This window comes from Oncorhynchus masou, chromosome 25 (assembly GCF_036934945.1).
Source record: "Oncorhynchus masou masou isolate Uvic2021 chromosome 25, UVic_Omas_1.1, whole genome shotgun sequence".
NCBI classification, from domain to species: domain Eukaryota; kingdom Metazoa; phylum Chordata; class Actinopteri; order Salmoniformes; family Salmonidae; genus Oncorhynchus; species Oncorhynchus masou.
Window position 1 is genome coordinate 47,851,200 of NC_088236.1, and position 25,128 is coordinate 47,876,327.

Genomic DNA, 25,128 nt, shown 5'->3' on the forward strand with positions numbered 1-25,128 from the left:
GTTTCTCTCAGTTACGCCATTGGGTCTAAGTCTCATTAAGCTTTGACACATATTTTCTACCTGATATAAGGTCAGGTTTGTTTACATTGGCTATTCTGTGAGGGCCTGTTCCGAACATTAGGTGCTAAGGATTCAGACATGTTGCAGCAGTGTGTAGAAGGGAGATCCCACGATGTGAGAAATGTGCAGGAGGGTATAGTCAGATGGAGTGTAAAGTTGTGATAGAGAAAGCACTGTGTGTCAACTGTGGGGGTGCCCATGCAGCTGGTGATCCAAAGTGCACTGTAAGAGAGACAGGTTGAGATTGCCAGAGTTTCGAGTGGGGCAGAATGTTTCCTATGCAGAAGCAGTGAAAAGAATAAAGGATATCCCAAGGGTGAGATATTTAACTGCAAGCCAAGCTCCCCCCCCCCCCCCAGGGACCAGGCCTAGGCATGAAAAGACAGAACCAGAGAGGATGAGTTTTAATAAGGTAGGATTTATTGCTATGGTCATTAATTGTACCGCACAGATTAAATGGAAATCTCAGGAGATTGATTTGGTGGGTAAGCAGCAGATACGTTTTTGGGTGACAGCAATTTTTAGTGCAGAAGAACTCCAGGGGTTGTAAAATGTGCTATTCACACTCTGTGAAAGGCAGCAACATCCAAGTCTGCCGGAAAACTACACGAAGAAGAAGATCGCTAGGACTTTTCCGCCATTTTGGTAACACTATCCAGTAGTTTAAGATCTAGTAAAATGGGACATCTCCAGCTGTCTCAAGTGTTTTGAAAGAGGTGGTAGAGGTTGAGTTCTGACTGGTCAAATGAAACGTTTACCATCGCAGTTTGACCCACCACGGCTGCTGTAGTTAGAAGAAGATTAATGGGTTTTGACGTGGAGTATTTCCGCAAAAACTGGATTGAGAAGCGACATGTAATTTAGCTGGGTTGCCGTTTTAGCTAGCTAGATTGAAACGGATTTTAGGGTCCCAGGTATACCATTTTTGTTCGCCCCTCATAAAACAGAACATCATGATTAAAGCCATACTAATATTCAACAACCATGGAAAACCTCGGCTTTCTAAATTCTACGAGCATTATGTGAGTATGCGAGTGTTTCAAATCTACTAGCTAGTAACGGTTAATAGCAAGCAAATCTGTCACACAGTTAACGTTAAAGTGATCTAGCTAGATAACGTTACATACTGTACGTTACGAATCCAGTAAAGTTCAAGAGTAACTAGCTAACTAACTACACTGGGACTCTCGTGTAACGTTACTTATACAAAAGCTTTGTTTGATGTGTCATCATAGCTAGCTAACAATAGCTATTTCATTTTGGGCTGACAACTAGCTAACGTTAATTAGTTAGCTATGACACTGTTGTTAGCTAAAACTTAGTTGTGCTAATTAACTGCATCATTATTGTAAACAGCATTACTTGTTAACTAACGGTACTAGTCATATTCTGAAACGGTGTAATTTGAGATCAGGGCCGGTTTCCCAAAACCAATTTAATTGAAAGTTCACCCATTTTGCCTTATTATATGTGATTGTAGTTGATCCCCCCAAACTGTTTTTTTAATATATTTTTTTACACTTCTTTCGTCATCACTTGACATAGACTACAATGGATTATGAAAATGTGTCTAATGTTATATCACTCCAAACCAACTCATATTATACTGAACAATATAAACACTACATGCAACAGTTAACAATTTTATTGAGTTAGTTCATATAAGGGAATGTCAATTTAAATAAATTAGGCCCTACTCTATGAATTCCACATGACTGTGTAAGGGGCGAAACCATGGCTGGGCCTGGGATGGCATAGGCCCACCCACTGGGGAGCCAGGCCCAGCCAATCAGAATTAGTTTTTCTCCACAAAGGGCTTTATTACAGACAAATACCCCTCAGTTTCATAAGCTGTCCGGGTGTCTGGTTTAAGACAATCTTGCAGGTAAAGAAGCCAGATGTGGAGGTCCTGGGCTGATGTTGTTAACACATGGTCTGCGGTTGAGGCCAGTTGGCCAAATTTCTAAAACAATGTTGGATGCAGTTTATCGTTGATAAATTAACATTCAATTCTCTGGCAACAGCTCTGGTGAACTTTCCTTTAATCAGCATGTCAATCGCACGCTCCCTCAACTTGAGCCATCTGTGGCATCATTGTGTGACACAACTGCACATTTTAGTGGCCTTTTATTGTCCCCAGCACAAGCTACACCTGTGTAATAATCATGCTGTTTAATCAGCTTCTTGATATGCCACACCTGTCAGGTGGATGGCTTATCCTGGCAAAGGAGAAATGCTCACTAAAAGGGATGTACAGAAATATGTGCAAAACATTTGAGAGAAATAAGATTTTGTGCGTATGAAACATTTCTGGGGTATTTTATTTCACCTCATGAAACATGGGACCAACACTTTGACTATATTTTTGTTCTGTTTACAGTATCAGTCAAAAGTTTGGACACACCTACTCATTCAAGGGTTTTTCTTGATGTTTACTATTTTGTACATTGTAGAATAATAATGAAGACATCAAATGTATGAAATAAATAATAAATCTGAGTTTACATTGGCGCCTTACGTTCAGAAGTTCCAAAACATCCTTTGATTTGGCAGAGAACCACATCAATTTACAGGAATACTCATAGTAAATATTGCTAAAATATACAACTGTTATGCATAGAATTTTAGATGCACTTCTTCTTAATGCAACCACTGTGACAGATTTCAAAAAATCTTCACGGAAAAAGCAAACCATGCAATAATCTAAGTCGGCGCTCAGAGCCCAATCAAGACACAAATATAGCCACCATATGATGCAGTCAACAAAAGTCATAAATAGTATTATAAATCTTCACTTACCTTTGCTGATCTTTGTCAGAATGCACTCCCAGGACTCCCACTTCCACAAGAAATGTTAGTTTTGTTCGGTAATGTCCATTTATGTCCAAATAGTTACTTTTGTTAGCGCGTTTGGTAAACAAATCCAAAGTCACGAAGCGCGTTCACTAAAAGCAGATGAAATGTCAAAGTTCTGTAACAGTAGAAACATGTCAAACAATGTATTGAATCAATCTTTAGGATGTTTTTAACATATCTTCAATAACGTTCCAACCAGAGAATTCCATTGTCTTCAGTAGTGTGATGGAACAGAGCTCCCTCTCATGTGAACGCGCATGGTCAGCTCATGGCAGACCTTACTCATTCCCTTCTCCTTCGGCCCCACTTCACAGTAGAAGCATCAAACAAGGTTCTAAAAACTGTTGACATCTATTGAAAGCCTTAGAAGTGCAACATTACCAATACACACCACTGTATCTTCAATAGGGGCTGAGTTGAAAATCGACCAACCTCAGATTCCCCACTTCCGGGTTGGATTTTTTTCTCAGGTTTTTGCCTGCCGTATGAGTTCTGTTGTACTCACAGACATCATTCAAACAGTTTTAGAAACTTAATAATATGCATATTCTAGCATTTATGGCTTTGTAGCAGGCCGTTTACTCTGGGCATGCTTTTCATCCAGATGTGAAAATACTGCCCCCTTTCCCAAAGAAGTTAAATCACCCATTTGGCGAAGTAGGATGTAATTCAATGATAAATTAACAGGTACCGCATTGATTATATGCATTGCAGGACAAGCTAGATAAACTAGTAATATCATCAACCATGTGTAGCTAACTAGTGATTGTTAAGATTGATTGTTTTTGGTAAGATAAGTTTAATGCTAGCTAGCACCTTACCTTGGCTCCTTGCTGCACTTGCATAACAGGTAGTCAGCCTGCCACGCAGTCTTCTCCTGGAGTGCAATGTAATCAGCCATAATCGGTGTCCGAAAATGCCGATTACCGATTGTTATGAAAACTTGAAATTGTCCCTAATTAATCGGCCATTCCGATGACTCGGTCGACCTCTAGTATAAAGGGTGTTTGTATGTGTCACCAGATATCAACCCAATTGAACCCCTGTGGGAGATACATTCTGGAGCGACGCCTGAGACCGCTTTTTCCACCACCATCAACAAAATACCAAATTATGGAATTTATCATGGAAGAATGGTGTATCATCAGTCCAATAGAGTTCCAGACACTTGTAGAATCTATGCCAAGACGCATTAAAGCTGTTCTGGTGGCACGTGGTGGCCCAACGCCCAATTAAGACACTTTGGTTTGAATCCCGAACTGGCAAGATTGAAAAATCTACCATTCTGCTCTTTATCAAGGCAGTTAACCCCCAATAACAACTGCCCCCTGGGCGCCGATGACGTTGATTAAGCCTGCCCCCCCGGCACCTCTCTGATTCAGAGTTGGGTTAAATGCGGAAGACACAATTTGGTTGAATGCATTCAGTTGTGCAACTGACTAGGTATCCCTAGTTGTCAAGTGTTCCACAGGTATGCTGGCCCATGTTGACTCCAATTTTTCACATGATTGTTTCAAGTTGGCAGCATGTTGTTTGGGTGGTGGACCATTCTTGATACACACGAGAAACTGTCGTGTGTGTGAAATGCACCTACTGTACTACCATACCCCGTTCAAAGGCACTTAAATCTTTTGTCTTGCCCATTTACCCTCTGAATGGCACACATACACAATCCATGTCTGAGTTGTCTCAAGACTTACAAATCCTACTTTAACATGTCTCCTCCATACAATACTAAGGTAAGATTTGAATGGAGAAAGCTGACTCAAGAGCAACACTGCCTTTCTTTTCATCCTATCAGTATCGACACATGCTCCAACAACGCACTTATTGAACCTTATCTCTGCGTGGTCATGCGTTTTCCAAAGCACATCTTTGGTTGTTGAAGGAAAGACACATCGTTAAAACACTTGCCTAAAACCGGGACCTGACTATTTTGTTTACGTGGCTATGTCATTGATCTTGGAATATAGAATATCAGACCTGAGCAGTATTGTACTTTCTAATAATTAAACATGTAACGTGGAAGGAATAGCTACAAGTATAGCTACTGAACTAGGGCAGGTTTACCTGTCTCCCAACAGTCTCGAACATTACTTCTTGTCAATGTGTTCATTATGTCCTCAAGCGTACCGTATGCTTCCCAGTCTAAACAATTCACGCATATATTATGGATTTAACTTTAAAAAATAAATCTTTAACTTTTGTTCATTTTGGTCTTCTGCAGGGATTCGGATCGTCACTAGTTGCCACAGTCATAAACCTTGCTTATTTCTAAAAATGTATTTTCGTACAATATGATTTGAACCTTAACCACACTCCTAACCTTATGCCTAACCTTAAAGACCAAAAAGCTGTTTTTGCATATTCCTTTTCTTGAGGCAAGTCGAAGTTCCTGAAGCCAAAGTCTACGCCCCTTCGTTGGTGATTGGTCAACAGTACTACTCCTAGGAGTGGGAACATGCAATGTGTGTTCTCATTCAAGGAGAGAGAACTAGTTTTCATTAGTGATGTGCAGTTTGCAATTTTAACGTCTTTGTACTGACTCAGTAGTTTGAGTGACTCGTTCATTTTAGTTGTTCTTTTGACCTGCCGGCCACTGACCACAGCAGGATTAATATGCGCTCATTCGGCTAAGCGGCACCGGAGAAGTGCTCTGACCAAATAGATCATGCTGCAGGCATGATTTGAACTGGTAATTGATTGCATGGTGCAAGAAGGAATGCAATTCATTGATTATTGAATATTATGATAGACACCTTTTTGTAGAACCAAAACATACACACAGTCTGTGCTCAAACTCGATTTGAGAGCGAATCGTTTGTGCTTTGGTTCAAGCAATATTTAGCATATCACCCTCGAGCAATGCATTCAACCAAGAATCTTTCACAAACTCGTCTAGTTGCGCCCACAACTAGACCTCCTTTCAAATGTATAAATAATATTCTATGCCGAGCAAGCAACAAATGTACGTTTAAAGCATACAGTTACAAGTCTTTGCCACAAATGACAGCTCCAACGTTTATGGTGAAAGACAGGCTGGTAGAATTTTCAGTTCATCGTTCACCGGTAGGGGGTCCTGCGTCCTCTGGGCATTACTACCTCAAATGAACAAAATTATTTGAAAGATTTGTTCTTTTGACTGAACAAGTCAAAGATCAGATTAAGTAAAAAGAGCTGAATTTCCCATTACTGGTTTTCATGGCAATTTTTTTCACTTGAGAAATACTGCGCAAAACATCTTGGGTAGATGTACAATTACATGAGTAAGGGCGTCCGCATGCTTCCCATCTGAAAGTTGGTTCATATATTATGATGACGTTTTGGTCTTTGGCAAATGATTTCTTGGCTTTTTGTTCATGTTAATTTTTTTACTGAGGAAAACCCAAGTTCGGTAGCTGAAGTCTACACCCCTTCGTCTGTGATTGGTCCAAAGGAGAGATTCTTTAATTAAGTATTTGCATTTATTATGGATCACAGCAGCAACTCATCCTGAGGCCCGGCAAGATTAAGGCAGTTATACAATTTTAAAAACATTACAGAATTCAACACACACTGTGTGCTCTCAGGCCCATACTCCACTACCACAACGCATAATCCATATTTACATAGGACGCATGTTATCATGTTACTTCAGTCTCTGCTGTTCCATAAGGTGGATTTTTACCTGCTTTTATAATCTCATTCTATTGCTTGCATCAGTTACCTGATGTGGAATAGAGTTCCATGTAGTCATGGCTCTGTGTAGTACTGTGCGCCTCCCATAGTCTGTTCTGGACTTGGGGACTGTGAAGAGACCTCTGGCATGTCTTGTGGGGTATGCATGGGTGTTCGAGCTCTGTGCTAGTATTTTTAAACAGACAGCTCGGTACCTAAAGCTTATCAACACCTCTTATAAAAATAAGTAAGGAGGAAGTCAATCTCTCTTCCACTTTGAGCCATAAGAGATGGACGTGCATGTCATTGTTAGCCCTCCGGTACTTCTAAGGGCCAGCCGTGCTGCCCTGTCATGAGCCAACTGCAATTTCCCCAAGTCCTTCTTTGTGGCACCTGACCACACGACTGAATAGTAGTCCAGGTGCGACAAAACCCTGGGCCTGTAGGACTTGCCCTGTTGTTAAGTAGGCAGAGCAGTGCTGTTGTATCAATATGTTTTGGCCATGACAGTTTCCAATTCAGGGTTACTCCAAGCAGTTTAGTCACCTCAACTTGTTCAATTTCCATATTAATCATTACGAGATGTAGTTGAGGTTTAGGGTTTAGTAAATGATTTGTCCCAAATAAAAATGCTTTTAGTTTTGGAAATATTTAGGACTTTCTTATTCCTTGCTACCCATTCCAAAACTAACTGCAGCTCTAAGTGTTGCAGTCATTTCAGTCATCTACTGCAGAGACGTGTTTAATGTTGAGTCATCCGTATAGTTGAAGTCGGAAGTTTACATACACCTTCGCCAACTACATGTAAACTCCGTTTTTCACAATTCATGACATTTTAATCCTAGTAAAAATTCCCGTTTTAGCTCAGTTAGGATCACCACTTTATTTTAAGAATGTGAAATGTTACAATAATAGTATAGAGTGATTTTTATTTCAGCTTTTTATTTCATTACATGCCCAGTGGGTCAGAAGTTTACATACACTCAATTTAGTATTTGGTAGCATTGCCTTTAAATTGTTTAACTTGGGTCAAACGTTTCGGGTAGCCTTCCACAAGCTTCCCACATAGATGAGATGAGATCCTCAGACCCCTTGTGAGACCATATGCTGGTGCTGTTGGCCCTGGGTTCCACCTAATGCAAGACAATGCTAGACCTCATGTTGCTGGAGTGTGTCAGCAGTTCCTGCAAGAGGAAGGCATTGATGCTATGGACTGGCCCGCCCGTTCCCCAGACCTGAATCCAATTGAGCACATCTGGGGCATCATGTCTCACTCCATCCACCAACGCCACGTTGCACCACAGACTGTCCAGGAGTCGGTGGATGCTTTAGTCCAGGTCTGGGAGGAGATCCCTCAGGAGACCATCCACCACCTCATCAGGAGCATGCCCAGGCATTGTAGCGAGGTCATACAGGCACGTGGAGGCCACACACACTACTGAGCCTCATTTTGACTTGTTTTAAGGACATTACATCAAAGTTGGATCAGCCTGTAGTGTGGTTTTCCACTTTAATTTTGAGCGTGACTCCAAATCCAGACCTCCATGGGTTGATAAATTAGATTTCCATTGATCATTTTTGTGATTTTGTTGTCAGCATATTCAACTATGTAAAGAAAAAAGTATTTAGTAACAATATTTAATTCATTCAGATCTAGCATGTGTTATTTTAGCGTTCCCTTTATTTTTTTGAGCAGTGTACAAACCTCACATTTCCCACTTCCTGGTTGGATTTTTCTCAGGTTTTCGCCTGCCATATGAGTTCTGTTATACTCACAGACATCATTCAAGCAGTTTTAGAAACCTCAGTGTTTTCTATCCAATAATACTAATAATATGCATATATTAGCATCTGGGACATAGTAGAAGGCAGTTTACTCTGGGGACCTTATTCATCCAAGCTACTCAATACTGTCCCCCTGTCACCAAGAAGTTAACCTCTAGTGACTCCCCATCCCTCGTGTGGGAGCATAATTATCGCCTGACACTAATTAGCATAACGCAACAGACATACATTTTCCTAGAAAATATTCCTATTCATGAAAATCACAAATTAAATATATTGAGACACAGCTTAGCTTTTGTTAATCACCCTGTCATCTCAGATTTTCAAAATATGCTTTACAGCCAAAGCTAGACAAGAATTTGTGTAAGTTTATCGATAGCCTAGCATAGCATTTTGTCCAGCTAGCAGCAGGTAACTTGGTCACGGAAATCAGAAAAGCAATCAAATTAAATCGTGTACCTTTGATGAGCATCGGATGTTTTCACTCACGAGACTCCCAGTTAGATAGCAAATGTTCCTTTTTTCCCAAAAATATTATTTTTGTAGGAAATAGCTCCGTTTGTTCTTCATGTTTGGCTGAGAAATCGCCCGGAAATTGCAGTCATGAAAACGGTGAAAAATATTCCAAATTAGCTCCATAATATCGACAGAAACATGGCAACCGTTGTTTATAATCAATCCTCAAGGTGTTTTTCAAATATCTATTCGATAATATATCCATCGGGACAATGAGTTTTTCAGTAGGACCGATTGGAGTAATGGCTACCTCTGTATTTTACGCGAGAATCTCTCTGGGAGCATCAGGTGACCACATGCGCAATGTAGCCGCTTACGGGTATTCTTCAACATAAATGCGTAAAACTACGTCACAATGCTGTAGACACCTTCGGGAATATGGAGAAATAGTAATCTGGTTGATAGCCTATTCACTGCTCAATAGGGACTCATTGGAACGCAGCGCTTTCAAAACATGAGGAACTTCTGAATTTGGTTTTTCTCAGGCTTTCGCCTGCAACATCAGTTCTGTTACACTCACAGACAATATTTTCACAGTTTTGGAAACTTTAGAGTGTTTTCTATCCTAAGCTGTTTTCTATCCTAATTATATGCGTATTCTAGCATCTTGTCCTGACAAAATATCCTGTCTACTACGGGAACGTTTTTTTCCAAAAATGAAAATACTGCCCCCTAGTCACAAGAAATTTGTGGAGTGGTTGAAACACTTAAGTTGGAGTCATTAAAACTAGTTTATGTAAACTTCTGACTTCAAATGTACATGGACACACTGGCCTTACTCAAAGCCAGTGGCATGTCGTTTAGTAAAAATTGAAAATAGCAAAGGGCTTAAAACAGACATTTTTTTTTTAGCAGGGGTTGTAAAGTCATAACACATACGTTTTTCCAGCAGCAGACTATGATTAATAATGTCTAAAGCTGCACTGAAGTCTAACAAGCCCCCACCGCCCCTACAATCATTTTATCATAAATTTCTCTTTGGCAAATCTAATTTTATTAGTCACATGCGCCGTACACAACAGGTACACACCTTACAGTGAAATGCTTACTTACGAGCCCCTAACCGACAGTGCAATTTCAAAAAATAAGAATAAGAGAGAGAAGTAACAAGTAATTAAAGAGGAGCAGTAAAAAATAAATCTATACAGGGGTGCTGGTACAGAGTCGATGTGCGGGGGAACCGGTTAGTTGAGGTAGTATGTACATGTAGGTAGAGTTCATTAAAGTGACTATGATGTTCAGGAGTCTTATGGCTTGGGGTAGAACCTATTTAGAAGCCTCTTGGACGTAGACTTGGTGCTCAGGTACCGCTTGCTGTATGGTAGCAGAGAGAACAGTCTATGACTAGGGTGGCTGGAGTCTTTGACAATTTTCAGGGCCTACCTCTGACACCGCCTGATATAGAGATCCTGGATGGCAGGAAGCTTGGCCCCAGTGATGTACTGGGGTGTTCACACTACCCTCTGTGGTGCCTTGCGGTTGGAGGCCGAGCAGTTGCCATACCATGCAGTGATGCAACCAGTCAGGATGCTCTCGATAATGCAGCTGTAGAACCTTTTGAGCATCTGAGGACCCATGCCAAATCTTTAAGGTCTCCTGAGGGGGAATAGGTTTTGTCGTGCCCGCTTCACGACTGTCATGGTGTGCTTGGACCATGTTAGTTTGTTGGTGATGCGGACACCAAGGAACTTGAAGCTCTGAACCTTCTCCGCTGCAGCCCCGTCGGTAAGAATGGGGGCATGCTCGGTCCTCTTTTCCTGTAGTCCACAATCATCTCCTTTGTCTTGATCACTTTGAGGGAGAGGTTGTTGTCCTGGCACCACAGGGCCAGGTCTCTGACCACCTCCCTATAGGCTGTTTTGCTGTCGGTGATCAGGCCTACCACTGTTGTCAAGGAAAATTTTATGAGGGTGTTGGAGTCGTGCCTGGCCATGCAGTCATGAGTGAAGGGGGATTACATTAGGGGGCTGAGCACACACCTCTGAGGGGCCCCTGTGTTGAGGATCAGCGTGGTGGATGTGTTACACCACCTGAGGGCTGCCCGTCAGGAAGTCCAGGATCCAGTTGCAGAGGGAGGTGTTTAGTCCCAGGGTCCTTATCTTATTGATGAGGTTTGAGGTCACTATGGTGTTGAACTCTGAGCTGTAGTCAATGAATAGCATTCTCACATAGGTGTTCCTTCTGTCCAGGTGGGAAAGGGCAGTGTGGAGTACAATAGAGACTGCATCATCTGTGGATCTTTGGGGCGGTATGCAATTTGGAGTGGGTCTAGGATTTCGGGCAGATGGTGTTGTGAGCCATGACCAGCCTTTCAAAGCACTTCATGGCTACAGATGTGAGTGCTACGGATTGGTAGTCATTTAGGCAGGTTACCTTAGTGTTCTTGGGCACAGACACTATGGTGGTCTGCTTAAAACATGTTGGTATTAGTGTCAGTGAAGACACTTGCAAGTTGGTCAGCGCATTCTTGCAGTACATGTCCTGGTAATTCAGCTGACCCTGCGGCCTTGTGAATGTTGACCTGTTCAAAGGTCTTACTTACTCACGCTGGCTATGGAGAGCGTGATCACACAGTCTTCTGGTACAGCTGGTGCTATCATGCATGTTTCGGTTTCTGGTTGGGGTATGTATGGTCACTGTGGGGACAACGTCATCGATGCACTTATTGATGAAGCCAATGACAGAAGTGGTGTACTCCTTAATGCCATTGGTGGAATTCCGCAACGTATTCCAGTCTGTGCTAGCAAAACAGTCCTGTAGCTTAGCATCTGCTTCATCTGACCACTTTTTTATTGATCTAGTCACTGGTGCTTCCTGCTTTAATGTTTGCTTGTAAGCAGGAATCAGGAGGATAGAATTATGATCAGATTTGCCAGATGGAGGGTGAGGGAGAGCTTTGTATGCATTTCTGTGTGTGGAGTATAGGTGGTCCAGAGTTCCCCTCAGGTTACACTTTTAACATGTTGATAGAAATTAGGTAACACTGATTTAAGTTTCCCTGCATTAAAGTCCACGGCTACTAGGAGTGCTGCCTCTTGGCTGGCTTTTTCTTGTTTTCTTATGGTGGAATACAGCTCATTCAATGCTATCTTGGTGCCATCCTCTGACTGTGGTGGTATGTAAAACAGCTACAAAGAATATCAATTAACTCTCTCTGTAGGTAATGTGGTCTGCAGCTTATCATGAGAAACTCTACCTCAGGCGAGCAATGGCTAGAGACTTCCTTAGATATCGTGCACCAGCTGTTGTTTACAAAAATACATAGACCGCCTCCCCTTGTCTTACCAGACGCCTCTGTTTTATCCTACGTCGTATAACCAGTATGTTGATTTTGTCGTCGTTCAGCCACGACTCCGTGAAGCATAAGATGTTCATTTTTAGTATCCCGTTGGTAGTTTAATCTTCTCAATAATTCAATAACTAATTTTATTGTCCAAAGATTGCATGTTTGCGAGCAGAATTGAGGGGAGTGGGGGGTTTATTCGTTCGCCTCCTTCTCCTCAGAAGGCAGCCTGCCCTCCGGCCTCTCTTTCTCCTCCACCTCTTCACGCAGATCACTGGGGTGGGGGCCTATTCCTAAGGGATCCGTGTGTCCTCGGAGTCGTGAAAGAAGAAAAAGGATTCTGCTTGTCCCTTGTAATCACAGTCCTGATGTCGTCTAGAAGTTATTTTCAGTCATAAGAGACAGTAGCGGCAACATTATGTACAAAAATAGTAAAAAAATGAGTTACGAACAACGCAGATAAAATAACAAAAAAACAATCGGTTGGGGGCACGTAAAATGTCTGCCTTCTGCTCAGGCGCCATTTTACTTGGCAATCATCAGTCATTTGTGGAAGTGCTGTGCTTGTTGAGTGTCCTTCTCTATATGCGTGTTGAAATTCTGTTGTTAATTTGTTTACTGTGAAATGTTGTATCTGGTCAAACACTATTTTTTTCCATTTGTTTACTTAGGTTTGGTATCAGGCTGATTGGTCGCCTATTTGAGCCTGTAAGGGGTCTTTACTATTCTTGGGTAGCGGAATGACTTTAGCTTCCCTCCAGGCTTGAGGGCACACACTTTCTTGTAGGCTTAAATTGAAGATGTGGTAATATTGTCCACTACTATTGTCCACTCAGTCATTTTCCTTCCAGATTGTCAGATCCCGGTGGCTTTTCATTGTTGAAAGATAATAATTTGTTCACCTCTTCCACACTGACTTTCCGGAATTCATAAGTACAATTCTTGTCATTCATAATTTGGTCAGATATACTTAGATGTGTAGTGTCAGCATTTGTTGCTGACATGTCATCCCTAAGTTTACCTTTCTTGCCAATTTAAATAGTAATTAAAGTAGATGTCAGTGGATTTTGTGATAAATTAGCCATCTGATTCAATGAATGATGGCGCCGAGTTAGATTTATTTTCCCCAAAATTGTATTTAAGGTACTCCAAAGCTTTTTACTCTTATTCTTTATATAATTTCTTTGTTTCAGAGTATAGTTTATTTTTATTTAGTCACATTATTTCTTAATATTCAGTATGTTTGCCATCAGTTGGGCTGCCAGACTTATTTGCCATCCCTTTGCCTCATCCCTCATCAACCCAAGTTTTTACAGGCATTTTCTTAATTGGTGCGTGCTTATTAGTAACTGGAATAAGCAATTTCATAAAAGTGTCAAGTGCAGCATCTGGTTGCTCCTCACTACACACCACAGACCAGCAAACTTTCTTTACTTCAACATATGAATGACTGCAAAAGTTATTGTGTGACCTCTTGTACACTATATTAGGCCCAGCCTTTGGAACTTTGGTTTTCCTAGATATGGCTATTATTTTGTGATCATGACATCCTATGGATTTGGATACTGCTTTAAAGCAAATTTATGCAGCATTAGTAAATATGTGATCAATACATGTTGTTGAATTAATTATTGTGCTGTTTGTAAATACTCTGTTTAGGTTGACTGACAACCTGAACCAGGTTGTAGTCACTGGTTACAGTTAAAGATTGATGAGAGCCAGTCAACATTTGAAACTCCCAGAAAATATACCTCTCTGTCAATATCACATACATTTTCAAGCATTTCAAACATATTATCCAGATACTGATTGTTAGCACTTGGTTTTATTTTGCATCTTCCCACAAGAATGGGCTTTAGGTGAGGCAGATGAACCTGTAGCCATATTACTTCAACAGTATTTAACATTAGATCCATCTCTAAACTTTACAGGAATGTTGTTCTTTATATAGACCGCAACACTGCCCCTGTTGGCATTTGTCTTTTCGGTAAATGTTATAACCATGTATTGCTACCACTATCATCAAAGGTATTGTTTAAGTGAGTTTCAGAGAGAGTCAGAATATGAATGTCATCTGTTACAAGCAAGTTATTGACTTCATGGACCTTATTTTCTCATGCTGCATTTGTTAATATGGGCTATTTTTAGCACTTTTCTCAGTTGCTTGATTGTTTTTAATGCTTTACTGGGAAGCTTATCAGAAGTAGACTTGATAATGCAGGGTGAGCTACACAAAGTGGTCTTCCTACTAGGGCACTCTGCCTCAATGCTAACACTGTAACTCTAGGCTCATGATTACTGCATCCAATAGCTGTTGGATTAACAAAGGTATTCAGGGCAATTAGGGGGACACAAATTTAGTTACATTGTGTCAAAATGATCTATAAAAGTGACTCCTGCAGAGCTACAATCTTTTAGCCAGATGTGTAAGGCCTGTAGCCTGCTAAATCTTTCACAGCCGTGGCCCAATGATAGTGCTGGACCTGAAATGATTGGCCATTTTTCTTTTTTAATGCTAAAATAAATTTTCAGATGTTCTGAGCTAGCCCTCCTGATGTCGTTTAACTCCACGTGGAACACGACAGTGTCAGCTCCCGGCATCTGTGGGTTAACCGGAACAGTGGGTTAACTGCCTTGTTCAGTGGCAGAAGGACAGATTTGAACCTTGTCAACTCGGGGATTCGATCCAGCAACCTTACAGTTACTGGCCCAACGCTCTAACCACTAGGCTTACTTCTTCCCCGGAGTTACTTCTGTATCTGATCTTGAGTAGGAAGCACCAAAGGAGGAAGGCGCTGGAACCACTGGATCCAGGGCAGCAAAGCTGTTTCTGGTCTGTCAGGTCCGGGCTCACCATCTCCAAGGATACCCCCGATGCCAGAGGACGCTGTCTTCAACTTCCACGGCGAGTGAAGTATCTCCATGGCTGGTCTGTTGGGTCGAGAGCAGCTATGTTCTCCAGGGAAGGGAACGACCCCTTCGGGGATGGAACCCAGCTGAGCACCGGCCAGTCGGTTGTGGAGAATCGGCACGGTGGCGACACTTCCACCAGAGCGGCGTCCGGCTACTGGGGTGGAGGAAAATGTAGGCGGGCGTGGATTCCCCAGTAGCTTGTGTAGGTTTGCTACTTGCCTCAATGAAAAAAGCGTGCACGAGCAAGGAGGCCTACACACCTGACTCAGTTACACCAGCTCTGTCAGGAGGAATGGGCCAAAATTCACCTAACTTATTGTGGGAAGCTTGTGGAAGGCCACCCAAAATGTTTGACCCCTGTTAAAGAATTTGAAGGCAATGCTACCAAATACTAATTGAGTGTATGTAAACTTCTGACCCACTGGGAATGTAATGAAATAAATAAAAGCTGAAATAAATCATTTCTCTACTATTATTCTGACATTTCACAATAAAGTGGATTAAATGTCAGGAATTGTGAAAAACTGAGTTGAAATGTTTTTGGCTAAGGTGTTTGTAAACTTCCGACTTCAACTGTATGTGTGTGTATGTATGTATGTATGTATGTATGTATATAAATTTCCTCGGCAAATACGTCAATTCAATAGATTTCTTCAGTTAGAATAATTCAGACTATTTTGAGGAACTGTTTACTGGCTACGGCGTTGCAAGAGGGACGAACTGAATTATTGTAGCTTTTTTTTCTACTTCAAGCGTATGTCTTTATAAGGGAGTATGCGAGACGCAGATGTTCACTTCGCCTAGTAGGGTCCTGCTATGAGCAAACCGAGACTAGTATGCAGATTCCTTAAGACCTCGGCTAAAGCGCGCATCTTCGCCTTTACATAATTACTGTTTACGCAATCCCAAACCGGTTCATTTATAAATCACATTCTGGGTCAGGTGGGAATAATTTGAAAGCTTGTTTTTTTGTCGCCAACGTGACTAGCTAAATGATAGTATTTTATCTTAGTGTTAGGCTTTCACTAAGAAATGAAGAGAAGCAGCTCGTGATATTGGTGCGCATAGAATGGAGTCGAGTGCACTGAGATGCATGGTCTGCGGCACACTTTTTTTCACAATACAACAAACAGGCTCATTCTGTTCAGAACAATCCAGGGTAAAACGCCATGTGATCTTGTAACTGTATATCAAACATGGTTATAATAAACATCTACTCTATATTCCAGGAGTTTTATGATATGGCAATGTGAAGTGCACGTTTGGCTTGTTTGTATGAAATCAAAACCATAATTATTATAATCCTCAAAAGTCTCAATTTTTAAAATACGCTACATAACCAAAAGTATGTGGACACCTGCTTGTCAAACATCTCATTCCAAAATCATGGGCATTAATATAGAGTTGATCCACCCCATTGCTGCCATAATAGCCTCCACGCTTCTAGGAATGCTTTCCACGGATCTTCTTTAACTTGTCTCTTCTCTCTGGTGAGGTTCTCATTGCTTGGAAGGCAGTCACGGTTTGTCCTTTATTTAAAGGGGAGATCAAGCTGATCTTAAATGTTATAGGCCTATTTCTATGTTGCCCTGTTTTTCAAAAGTGTTGGAAAAACTTGTCAATAATCAACTGACTGGCTTTCTTGTGGTCTATAGTATTCTCTCTGGTATCCAATATGGTGTCCGCTCAGGTTATGGATGTGTCACTGCAACCTTAAAGGTCCTCAATGATGCCACCATTGCCCTTGATTCTAAGCAATGTTGTGCTGCTATTTTTGACTTGGCCAAAGCTTTTGATACGGTAGACCATTCCTTTCTTGTGGGCCGGCTAAGGAGTATTAGTGTCTCTGATGGGTCTTTGACCTGGTTTGCTAATTACCTCTCTCAAAGAGTGTATAAAGTTCTAACATCTGCTGTCTCAGCCACTGCCTGTCATCAAGGGTGTACCCCAAGGCCCGATCCTAGGCCTCACGCTCTTCTCAATTTACATCAACAACATAGCTCAGGCAGTAGGAAGCTCTCTCATAATTTATATGCAGATGATAGTCTTATACTCAGCTGGCCCCTCCCTGGATTTTGTGTTAAATACTCTCCAACAAAGCTTTCTTAGTGTCCAACAAGATTTCTCTGCCCTTAACCTTGTTCTGAACACCTCCAAAACAATGGCCATGTGGTAAGAAAAATGCCCCTCTCCCCACAGGTGTGATTACTACCACCTGAGGGTTTAGAGCTTGAGGTTGTCAACTCATACAAGTACTTGGGAGTATGGCTAGACGGTACAATGTCCTTCTCTCAGCACATATCAAAGCTGCAAGCTAAATTTAAATCTAGACTTGGTTTCCTATATCGTAATCGCTCCTCTTTCACACCAGCTGCCAAAATAACCCTGATTCCGATGACCATGCTAAATTACAGAGACATCATTTATAGATCGGCAGGTAAGTGTGCTCTCGAGAGGCTAGATTTTCTTTACTGTTTGGCCATCAGATTTGCCACCAATGCTCCTTAATGGACACATCACTGCACGTAATACTCTGTAAACTGGTCATCTCTGTATACCCATCGCAAGACCCACTGGTTGATGCTTATTTATTAAACCCTCTTAGGCCTCACTACCCCCTGTCTGAGATATCTACTGCAGCCTTCATCCTCCACATACAACACCCGTTCTGCCAGTCACATTCTGTTATTAAAGGTCCCCAAAGCACACATCCCTGGGTCGCTCGTCTTTTCAGTTACCTGCAACTATTGTCTGGAACGAGCTGCAACAAACACTCAAACTGGACAGTTTTATCTCCATTGTAAATAAGAATCTGTTCTTAACTGACTTGCCTAGTTAGATAAATAAAATAAATAGTTGTTGGAACATTGCTGCAGGGACTTGCTTCCATTCAGCCACAAGTATTAGTGAGGTCGGGCACTGATGTTGGGAGATTAGGCCTGGCTCGCAGTCAGGGCTTTGTGCAGGCCAGTCAAGTTCTTCCACACTGATCTCGACAAAAATGTCTGTATGTTGCTTTGCTTTGTGCACAGGAGCATTGTCATGCTGAAACAGGGCCTTCCCCAAACTGTTGCCACAAAGTTGGAATCACTGAATTGTCTAGAATGTCATTGTTTGCTGTACTGTTAAGATTTCCTTTCACTGGAACTAAGGGGCCTAGCTCGAACCATGAAAAACAACCCCAGACCATTATTCCACCGCCAACAATCTTTACAGTTGGCACTGTGAGTTCGGGCAGGAAGTGTTTTCCTGGCATCCGCCAAATTCATCCGTCGGACAGCCAGATAGTGAAGCGTGATTCATCATGCCAGAGAACGCGTTTCCACTGCTCCAGAGTCCAATGGCGGCAAGCTTTACACCACTCCAGCCAACTCTTGGCATTGTTTACGGTGATCTTAGGTTTGTGTGTGGCTGCTTGGCCATGGAAACCCATTTCATGAAGCTCTCGACAAAGTTATTGTACTGATATTACTTCCAGAGGCCGTTTGGAACTCTGTTGTGGGTGTTGCAACCGAGGACAGATGATTCTTACACGCCTAAGCTCTCGGCGGTCCCGTTCTGTGAGCTTGTGTGGCCTACCACTTAGTGGTTGAGCCGAGACGTTTCCACTTCACAATAATAGCACTTGCAGTTGACTGGGGCAGCTCTAGCAGGGCAGAATTTTGATGAACTGACTTGTTGGAAAGGTGGCATCCTATGACGGTGTCATGTTGAAAGTCACTGCTCTTCAGTATGGGCCATTCTATTGCCAATGTTTGTCTATGGAGAATGCATGGCTGTGTGCTCAATTTTGTACACCTGTCAGCCATGGGTGTGGCTGAAATAGAGTCCACTAATTTGAAGGGTGTGTTTGTGTGTGTGGTTCTAAATCTCAGAGTAAATAACTATGAAAGCTTTACCAAGTTTAATTATTCCCAGAGGATCAATACAGCTGCAGTAGAAGAAACACGTTTCCACCACCACAAGTGTGTATGTATGTGTCTATATATATATATATATTACTCCAATTAAGGCACTCCTCCTTCTCTCCAATCCTTACATCAATTATGGTTCAACAGGAAGAGAATCCACAGATGTCCATCCGTATCCCCTATAGCAATCCTGTGACTTCCTCCCGTCCACCAAACACATTCCAAAGCCACCTGGCTCCTACAGATAACCATTCAATTCTGATGTAAAAACCAGTCTCTTGGCTAGCAATGTTCCAAGTTTAACCCTGAATCCAACAGTCCCCCGCTTCGAACATTTTAACTCCATACTGTTCAACATCACATACACTTGAAATTTACTTATAAATGAACAAACAATAATAATAATAATAAACATGAACAGAAACATGATTTAACATTCACTGTTAGGCTTATGGCCTCTGTTCTACCTGCACAATCTCTTTCCATTCCATCACAACAGAATGCCATTCCAGCTGAAGCTGTTGGCTTCCTACACTTCAGCTGGAGCTGCTTTTAGTGTCTCCACTTTCTCCTTCTGGTTCCCAAGAGAGTGATAGCACAAGACTTGGAAAGCAACAAAAAGGCACTTAAAACAACAGCATTAATAACGTGTTAAGATAGGCAGAATTATATATGCATGACAACCCAAAATTTGATAACATGACAATTCCCACTCCCTCTTAGCCTATGCCTTCAGGATACTTTTCTGCTGAGGTTGGCAAAAATGAAAGCCCTAAAAAGCCTCCTCGTGCTTTCTCCCAGTCTTCCCAGTCAGACTACAGGATCTAAGAGGTGTTCCCAAGTCTTGTCATTCTCACTTTGCTCCCCATCTTCCTCCATAGCCACCTGATATATACTTGCGGTAGCCTTATCAATTTGACCTCATCTTGAGGTAACTCAACACTGTGTAGTCGTTTTAATATCAATGCCCTCGGCACACGATATCCCAACAATATCACCAAAGTAACTCCTGCTATTACGAACACTGCTCCTGACACATATCTCACAACACCCATAATTTGTGCCGTAGTCCAGTTCCATGCTGTTACTATAGCATCCTTCACTGCTACTACTACTGCTCCTTCAGTTTCTGTCCCTACAGCGACTGCCGGGAGAATAGTGATTGCCTGGAATCTGTCTCCTGCTCTTTGTGGTGGTTTAATTTCTTTACTATCAAATGAGGGGAGACAAACTTATCACAACTCAGAGTTCTACTTAAGCTAAGTCTAATCACTTAATAAGGGAGCAGGTCAATACAACGCACACATATATAAAGTGAATTGATTTAGTGCCCTACAATAATGATGGCTGGTCGACGAATCGCCCTCAGATGATTCGTTGAGAGCCCTGAGACAAAAGTACAATGGTCCTTTTATAGCTAAAATTACACCCCTTTCAACCTACATGATGAACAGATGTATAGAATGGATCACAAGGTTAAGATTTGTATGAAAGATACTTATAATTCACAGCAGACAGTATCTGCTGTAAAAACAGTTCTCTCTCCCTGGTACCATATAGAACAGAAACATTAACTCAAGCACTGGAATGGGGGTCTCTTTAGATTTTATCACCCAAAAGACACTGTAAATCTCCTGTTAGTGTTATCTCCCAGAGGCCCATCCTCAGTAGAACAGACACACAGATGAGCGATCTAACAACCCCCTTTTCTGTTGCATGAAACAACCATTTGATGCAATAATAGCAGTATAACATAATCATACGGTGAAAGTTTCAAGATTATCTTCGCTTCACTTACGACTGAACCTTTCAGATACCCCCTACCTGTCTCCCAGTTCATTCCCTGGTCCTTAGCCACCAACATCTCCCATGACCTCATGTGTTCTGCTACAGTTGGTACCTGTGGAGAGTACTTTCCTGGGCTCAAGTTAGGTACTCATCCCAAGGCCAATCTACACTCTACCCATTTGTGAACACCCTTGTTATGGTGTAGACTTTGGGTCCCAACGGTTGATAAGCAGCCACCTTCTGACACTTTGCGTTTACCGTCACTCGGTCCCAATCTTCTGGGAGGTATGTCAAGTACAGTGGGGAGAACAAGTATTTGATACACTGCCGATTTTGCAGGTTTTCCTACTTACAAAGCATGTAGATGTCCTTACACAGCCCCCGATCTTGGCCATTGTGGAGAGGTTGGAGTTTATTTGATTGAGTGTGTGGACAGGTGTCTTTTATACAGGTAACAAGTTTAAATGGGTGCAGTTAATACAGGTTACGAGTGGGGAACAGGAGGGCTTCTTAAAGAAAAACTAACAGGTCTGTGAGACCCGGAATTCTTACTGGTTGGTAGGTGATCAAATACTTATGTCATGCAATAAAATGCAAATGAATTACTTAAAAATCATACAATGTGATTTTTCTGGATTTTTGTTTTATATTCCGTCTCTCACAGTTCAAGTGTACCCATGATAAAAATTAGACCTCTACATGCTTTGTAAGTAGGAAACACTGCCGATTTTGAAGGTTATCAAATACTTGTTCTCCCCACTGTATTTACTATCTGTCAGAAATGGGGGAGAAATTAGTGGCGTTGGAAGAGTATCCAGCCGAAAAACTCTGAGTCACATGTTTCTTAATCACACTCTGCAGGAGATGTGACTCTATTATTACAGCAAACCGTGGCCTCCTGTATACAGGGATCTGTGGCTATTCTTTCAAGTGTTATGGCTTTTGTGACAAACTCATTACTAAAAGTTGACAACAGTGTATGAAATGACAACACTGTCTCTACACATACCCAGATCATGGTGAAAGTAGTAATGTTCAATTCATCTTCATAATAGTCCCTATATTGTACACAACTAGCTGTCCTCCCTTTCCTACGAGCTATTTCCTGTAACAATATACATAGAGGAGTTATCGTTCCCCAGAGACTCTAGTACCCACTTCCTTAATTTACTTGACACACAAACTTCCGCCCCAGTCATATTAAATTCTGCTCTCCCAATTCTGCTCTCCATTAATGCCTTGGTTTTGGGGACTCCATAGAATGCACTGATATCGGTCCTGCCAGAATTTGCAACTAACACTGTAGGCCTGACCCCTCCACCTACACTGATGGATGTTGGTCTTTGTCACTAGTTCTGCCCCTAAATGAGTCCATAAGTATGCCTTCATCTGCTCATATGCATCTTCTTCCCCCTTACACTTAACAGTAAGAGTAGTTTGGTTCCCATATTCCCCCCTTAGGATATTGTCCAGAGTATAATTAAACCAACAAACTATCTTTCCCCAGGTTCGTGGTCGACTGGTGTCTAAAACGTTCCCTGTCACTTCACTCCCCTAGTTGCTGTACTAAAGGGCATTACTGGTGAATAAAACCTAATTTTACAAGAGAGCAATTTCCCTCTCACTATCCTTTGCTACTCCATCGTCAGCAATGCTATCAACCTCCTGAAATGTTTTGAGTTCTGGTAACATTAGTCTGAAAGTTATCGACTGAGCTTCAGCTGATCTAGAACCTTGGTACATGACTTCCAACTGTGGCAACAGAGAATCTAGTTTCGTTCTTTAAACTCTCAGTATTATTATTGTTCCTTCCACACTCCTGTCTGTAATAAAACCGCACCTCGATCAGAACAATCTACGTCCAATGTACTAGTTCTGTTATCAAGTGACTCCACCCATATCACCATACCTTTGTGATGAGTGACCTGTCTAGTACGCGTAGCGTGGGTACCGATAGCTCCCAGACCCAACCCAACTGCTTGTCTACAGTTGACTCTCGGCTCTCGGTTATCTCCTGACGCCTGCTCCTCGTGTGCTGATTTCACCTGGGATGCAACACATGGGTCATTTTTTGACAGCAGAATAACATACATTTCCAACTAATAGCCCCCGGTAATCCCCGCCGCTTGCGGCCTATACGGGCAATGAAAAGCATGGGAGATTCCCAAAGCCGTAGCACTTTAGAAGTGAAATGCGTTCCTTGATCAGAATCTAATGTCCGAAATAAGCCCCGTCTCGGTATCACTTCCCTTAAACAAAGTTTGTGCCACAAAGTTCGCTGAAGCTGAGGAAGTTGCAAATACTTCTGTCCATCTTGAAAATCTGTCAACCACCACCATGCATGGGTCTTCCCCCTGATTCGAGGGAGTGGCCCTATAAAGTCTATCTGCAGTGATGTAAATGGTCCTTCCGGCAGGGGCTGCTGTCGGGTAGGAGTAGGCAATATTATGTTGTGCACATATCACACCTTTTAACCCAGTCCCGAAATGTTCCTAACACGCCCTTTCCCCACCACGTCATCTTGAACTGAGAGGACATATTCACAGCCAATTGTTGGGTTGGTCCATGATATATTCCAGGAAGAGTAACCTGTATCCCGCTTGGAGCCACGGGCCTTCCAGTGGTAGTGTTATACCACAACCCTACTAACCACTCCATGTTTTTTTCTTGTTAGTTTGCTGCTGTAAATCTTTTAGACTTAAAATCCCAGCCTTCGTATTCACAATATTTACATGTGGTTCTTGAACACTTTCTCTCACCAAGGCTGCCTGCCGCCTGAGCCATTTCGTCTGCTCTACGATTACCTATGGCGATTTCATCTGTACGACTACTATGAGCTTCACTTGCAACTACTGCTAATTTACTGGGTAACTGACATGCTTCTAATAATGCCTCTACCTCCAGTCCATTTTTTATTGGTGTTCCCTTCGCTGTTAACATGCGCCGTTGTGACCACAATGTACCGTCATCATGAACTACCACAAATGCATGTCGAGTCTGTGTATATTGTAATTCTCCCCTTCCGACAATCTACAGGCCTCGGCCAATGCTTGTAACTCAGTTGGCCAGCCTTCACTATTCCCCTTTCATCACACACAGCGTACCCCGTTACTCTCTTCCCTTCCGTGGTCATGTAACTAGAGCCATCTGTATACAATACTACCGATCCCAATACTGTCTTGCAAATCAGGCCTAGGTTTTGGAGTAATTTGATCTAGGTCACATGTATGCGATTCACCCTCCCCAGGCAACGGCATTAACGATGCACGATTCAAAGCACCAATCTTGTGAAATTGTAGATTTTTCCCATTTAACGTTAACTCTCATTTTGTCCATCTTGTACTAGTAACATGCTGTGCTTTCGTGCTGTTCACTATGGTTGCTACTGAATGTGGAACATACAAAATCTACTTTTTGACCCATCTTGTAATCGAAGCTGTGTTATGCAATACCATTTCTGTCGCCTGTACTGACCTAAGGCACGGTGAAATTCCTCGTCCCACCGAGTCCAGCGATTTACTCCAGTACATTACCGGTCTTTCCCTACCCCCATGATTTTGCATAACCACCGTGCTAAAATCTCCTTCCTGTTCATGAAAAAAAATTGTTTGGTAATCCCAATGCTGGCGCTTGACACAATTGCTACTTTAGCTCGACAAATGCCTCATCACACTCTTGACTCCACTCTATCCTTTCATGGGGGCCCTTCCCCCCTTTTGTCCACTCTGTGTCTCAGCAATTTCAGAGAATGGCGGAATAAAATGTGTAACAAAATTCAAAACTCAAATTCAAAAAGTTTTCCTGAGTGTGCGAGGTATGTTTGGCCGTACCAAAGAATGCGTTGTTTCTACCCAATTCCGGGTAATGTGTTTCGTGCCTTTAGAAATCGAAACCCCCAAATATGTTACCTCTTGCTTTGCTAGTTGTGCTTTCTCATATGATGCTTTATGAACCTGCTCTGCCAAATAGCCTACCAATGTGGTGAGGTCTCGCATATGAGGTTCTTCATCTTTTGACGCTAATAACAAATCATCTATGTATTGTACTAACACACAACCTTCATATTGACACCCTTTTAATGATGGTTTCAATGCAGAATGATACCAAGTGGGACTATTTGTAAATCCCATCGGCGCCCTTGCCCACGTATATTGCTCCCCCTGGCAACAGAACCCGAACCAGTGTTGTGACTCCTCAGCCACCGGCACAGAATCTATTTTTTATGTATAACACACTGTAGCATTCTGAGTGATGGAATGGATGCCAATAGGTCTGCCAAATCTCCTACCACCGGTGTGCTTTTCACTGCATGTTTATGCTGTGAAAATCCACAGTAATTCTTCATTTTTAGTCCTTTTT

The 25,128-nt window shown here is 42.1% G+C and overlaps 1 protein-coding gene across 3 annotated transcripts in view; it reads left to right on the top strand.

Moving 5' to 3' along the window:
- Positions 1-721: 721 nt before the first annotated feature.
- LOC135514421 (AP-3 complex subunit sigma-1) overlaps positions 722-25,128 on the top strand; it is a 36,559-nt gene continuing 12,152 nt past the window's right edge. For 2 of the 3 annotated variants that reach the window (XM_064937903.1, XM_064937904.1), the window contains exon 1: positions 722-1,082. In XM_064937903.1, coding sequence (XP_064793975.1) covers positions 1,014-1,082 — 69 coding nt within the window. In that variant the 5' untranslated portion in view covers positions 722-1,013. The remainder of the gene's footprint in view (positions 1,083-25,128) is intronic. The other variant, XM_064937902.1, reaches the window with a different exon arrangement.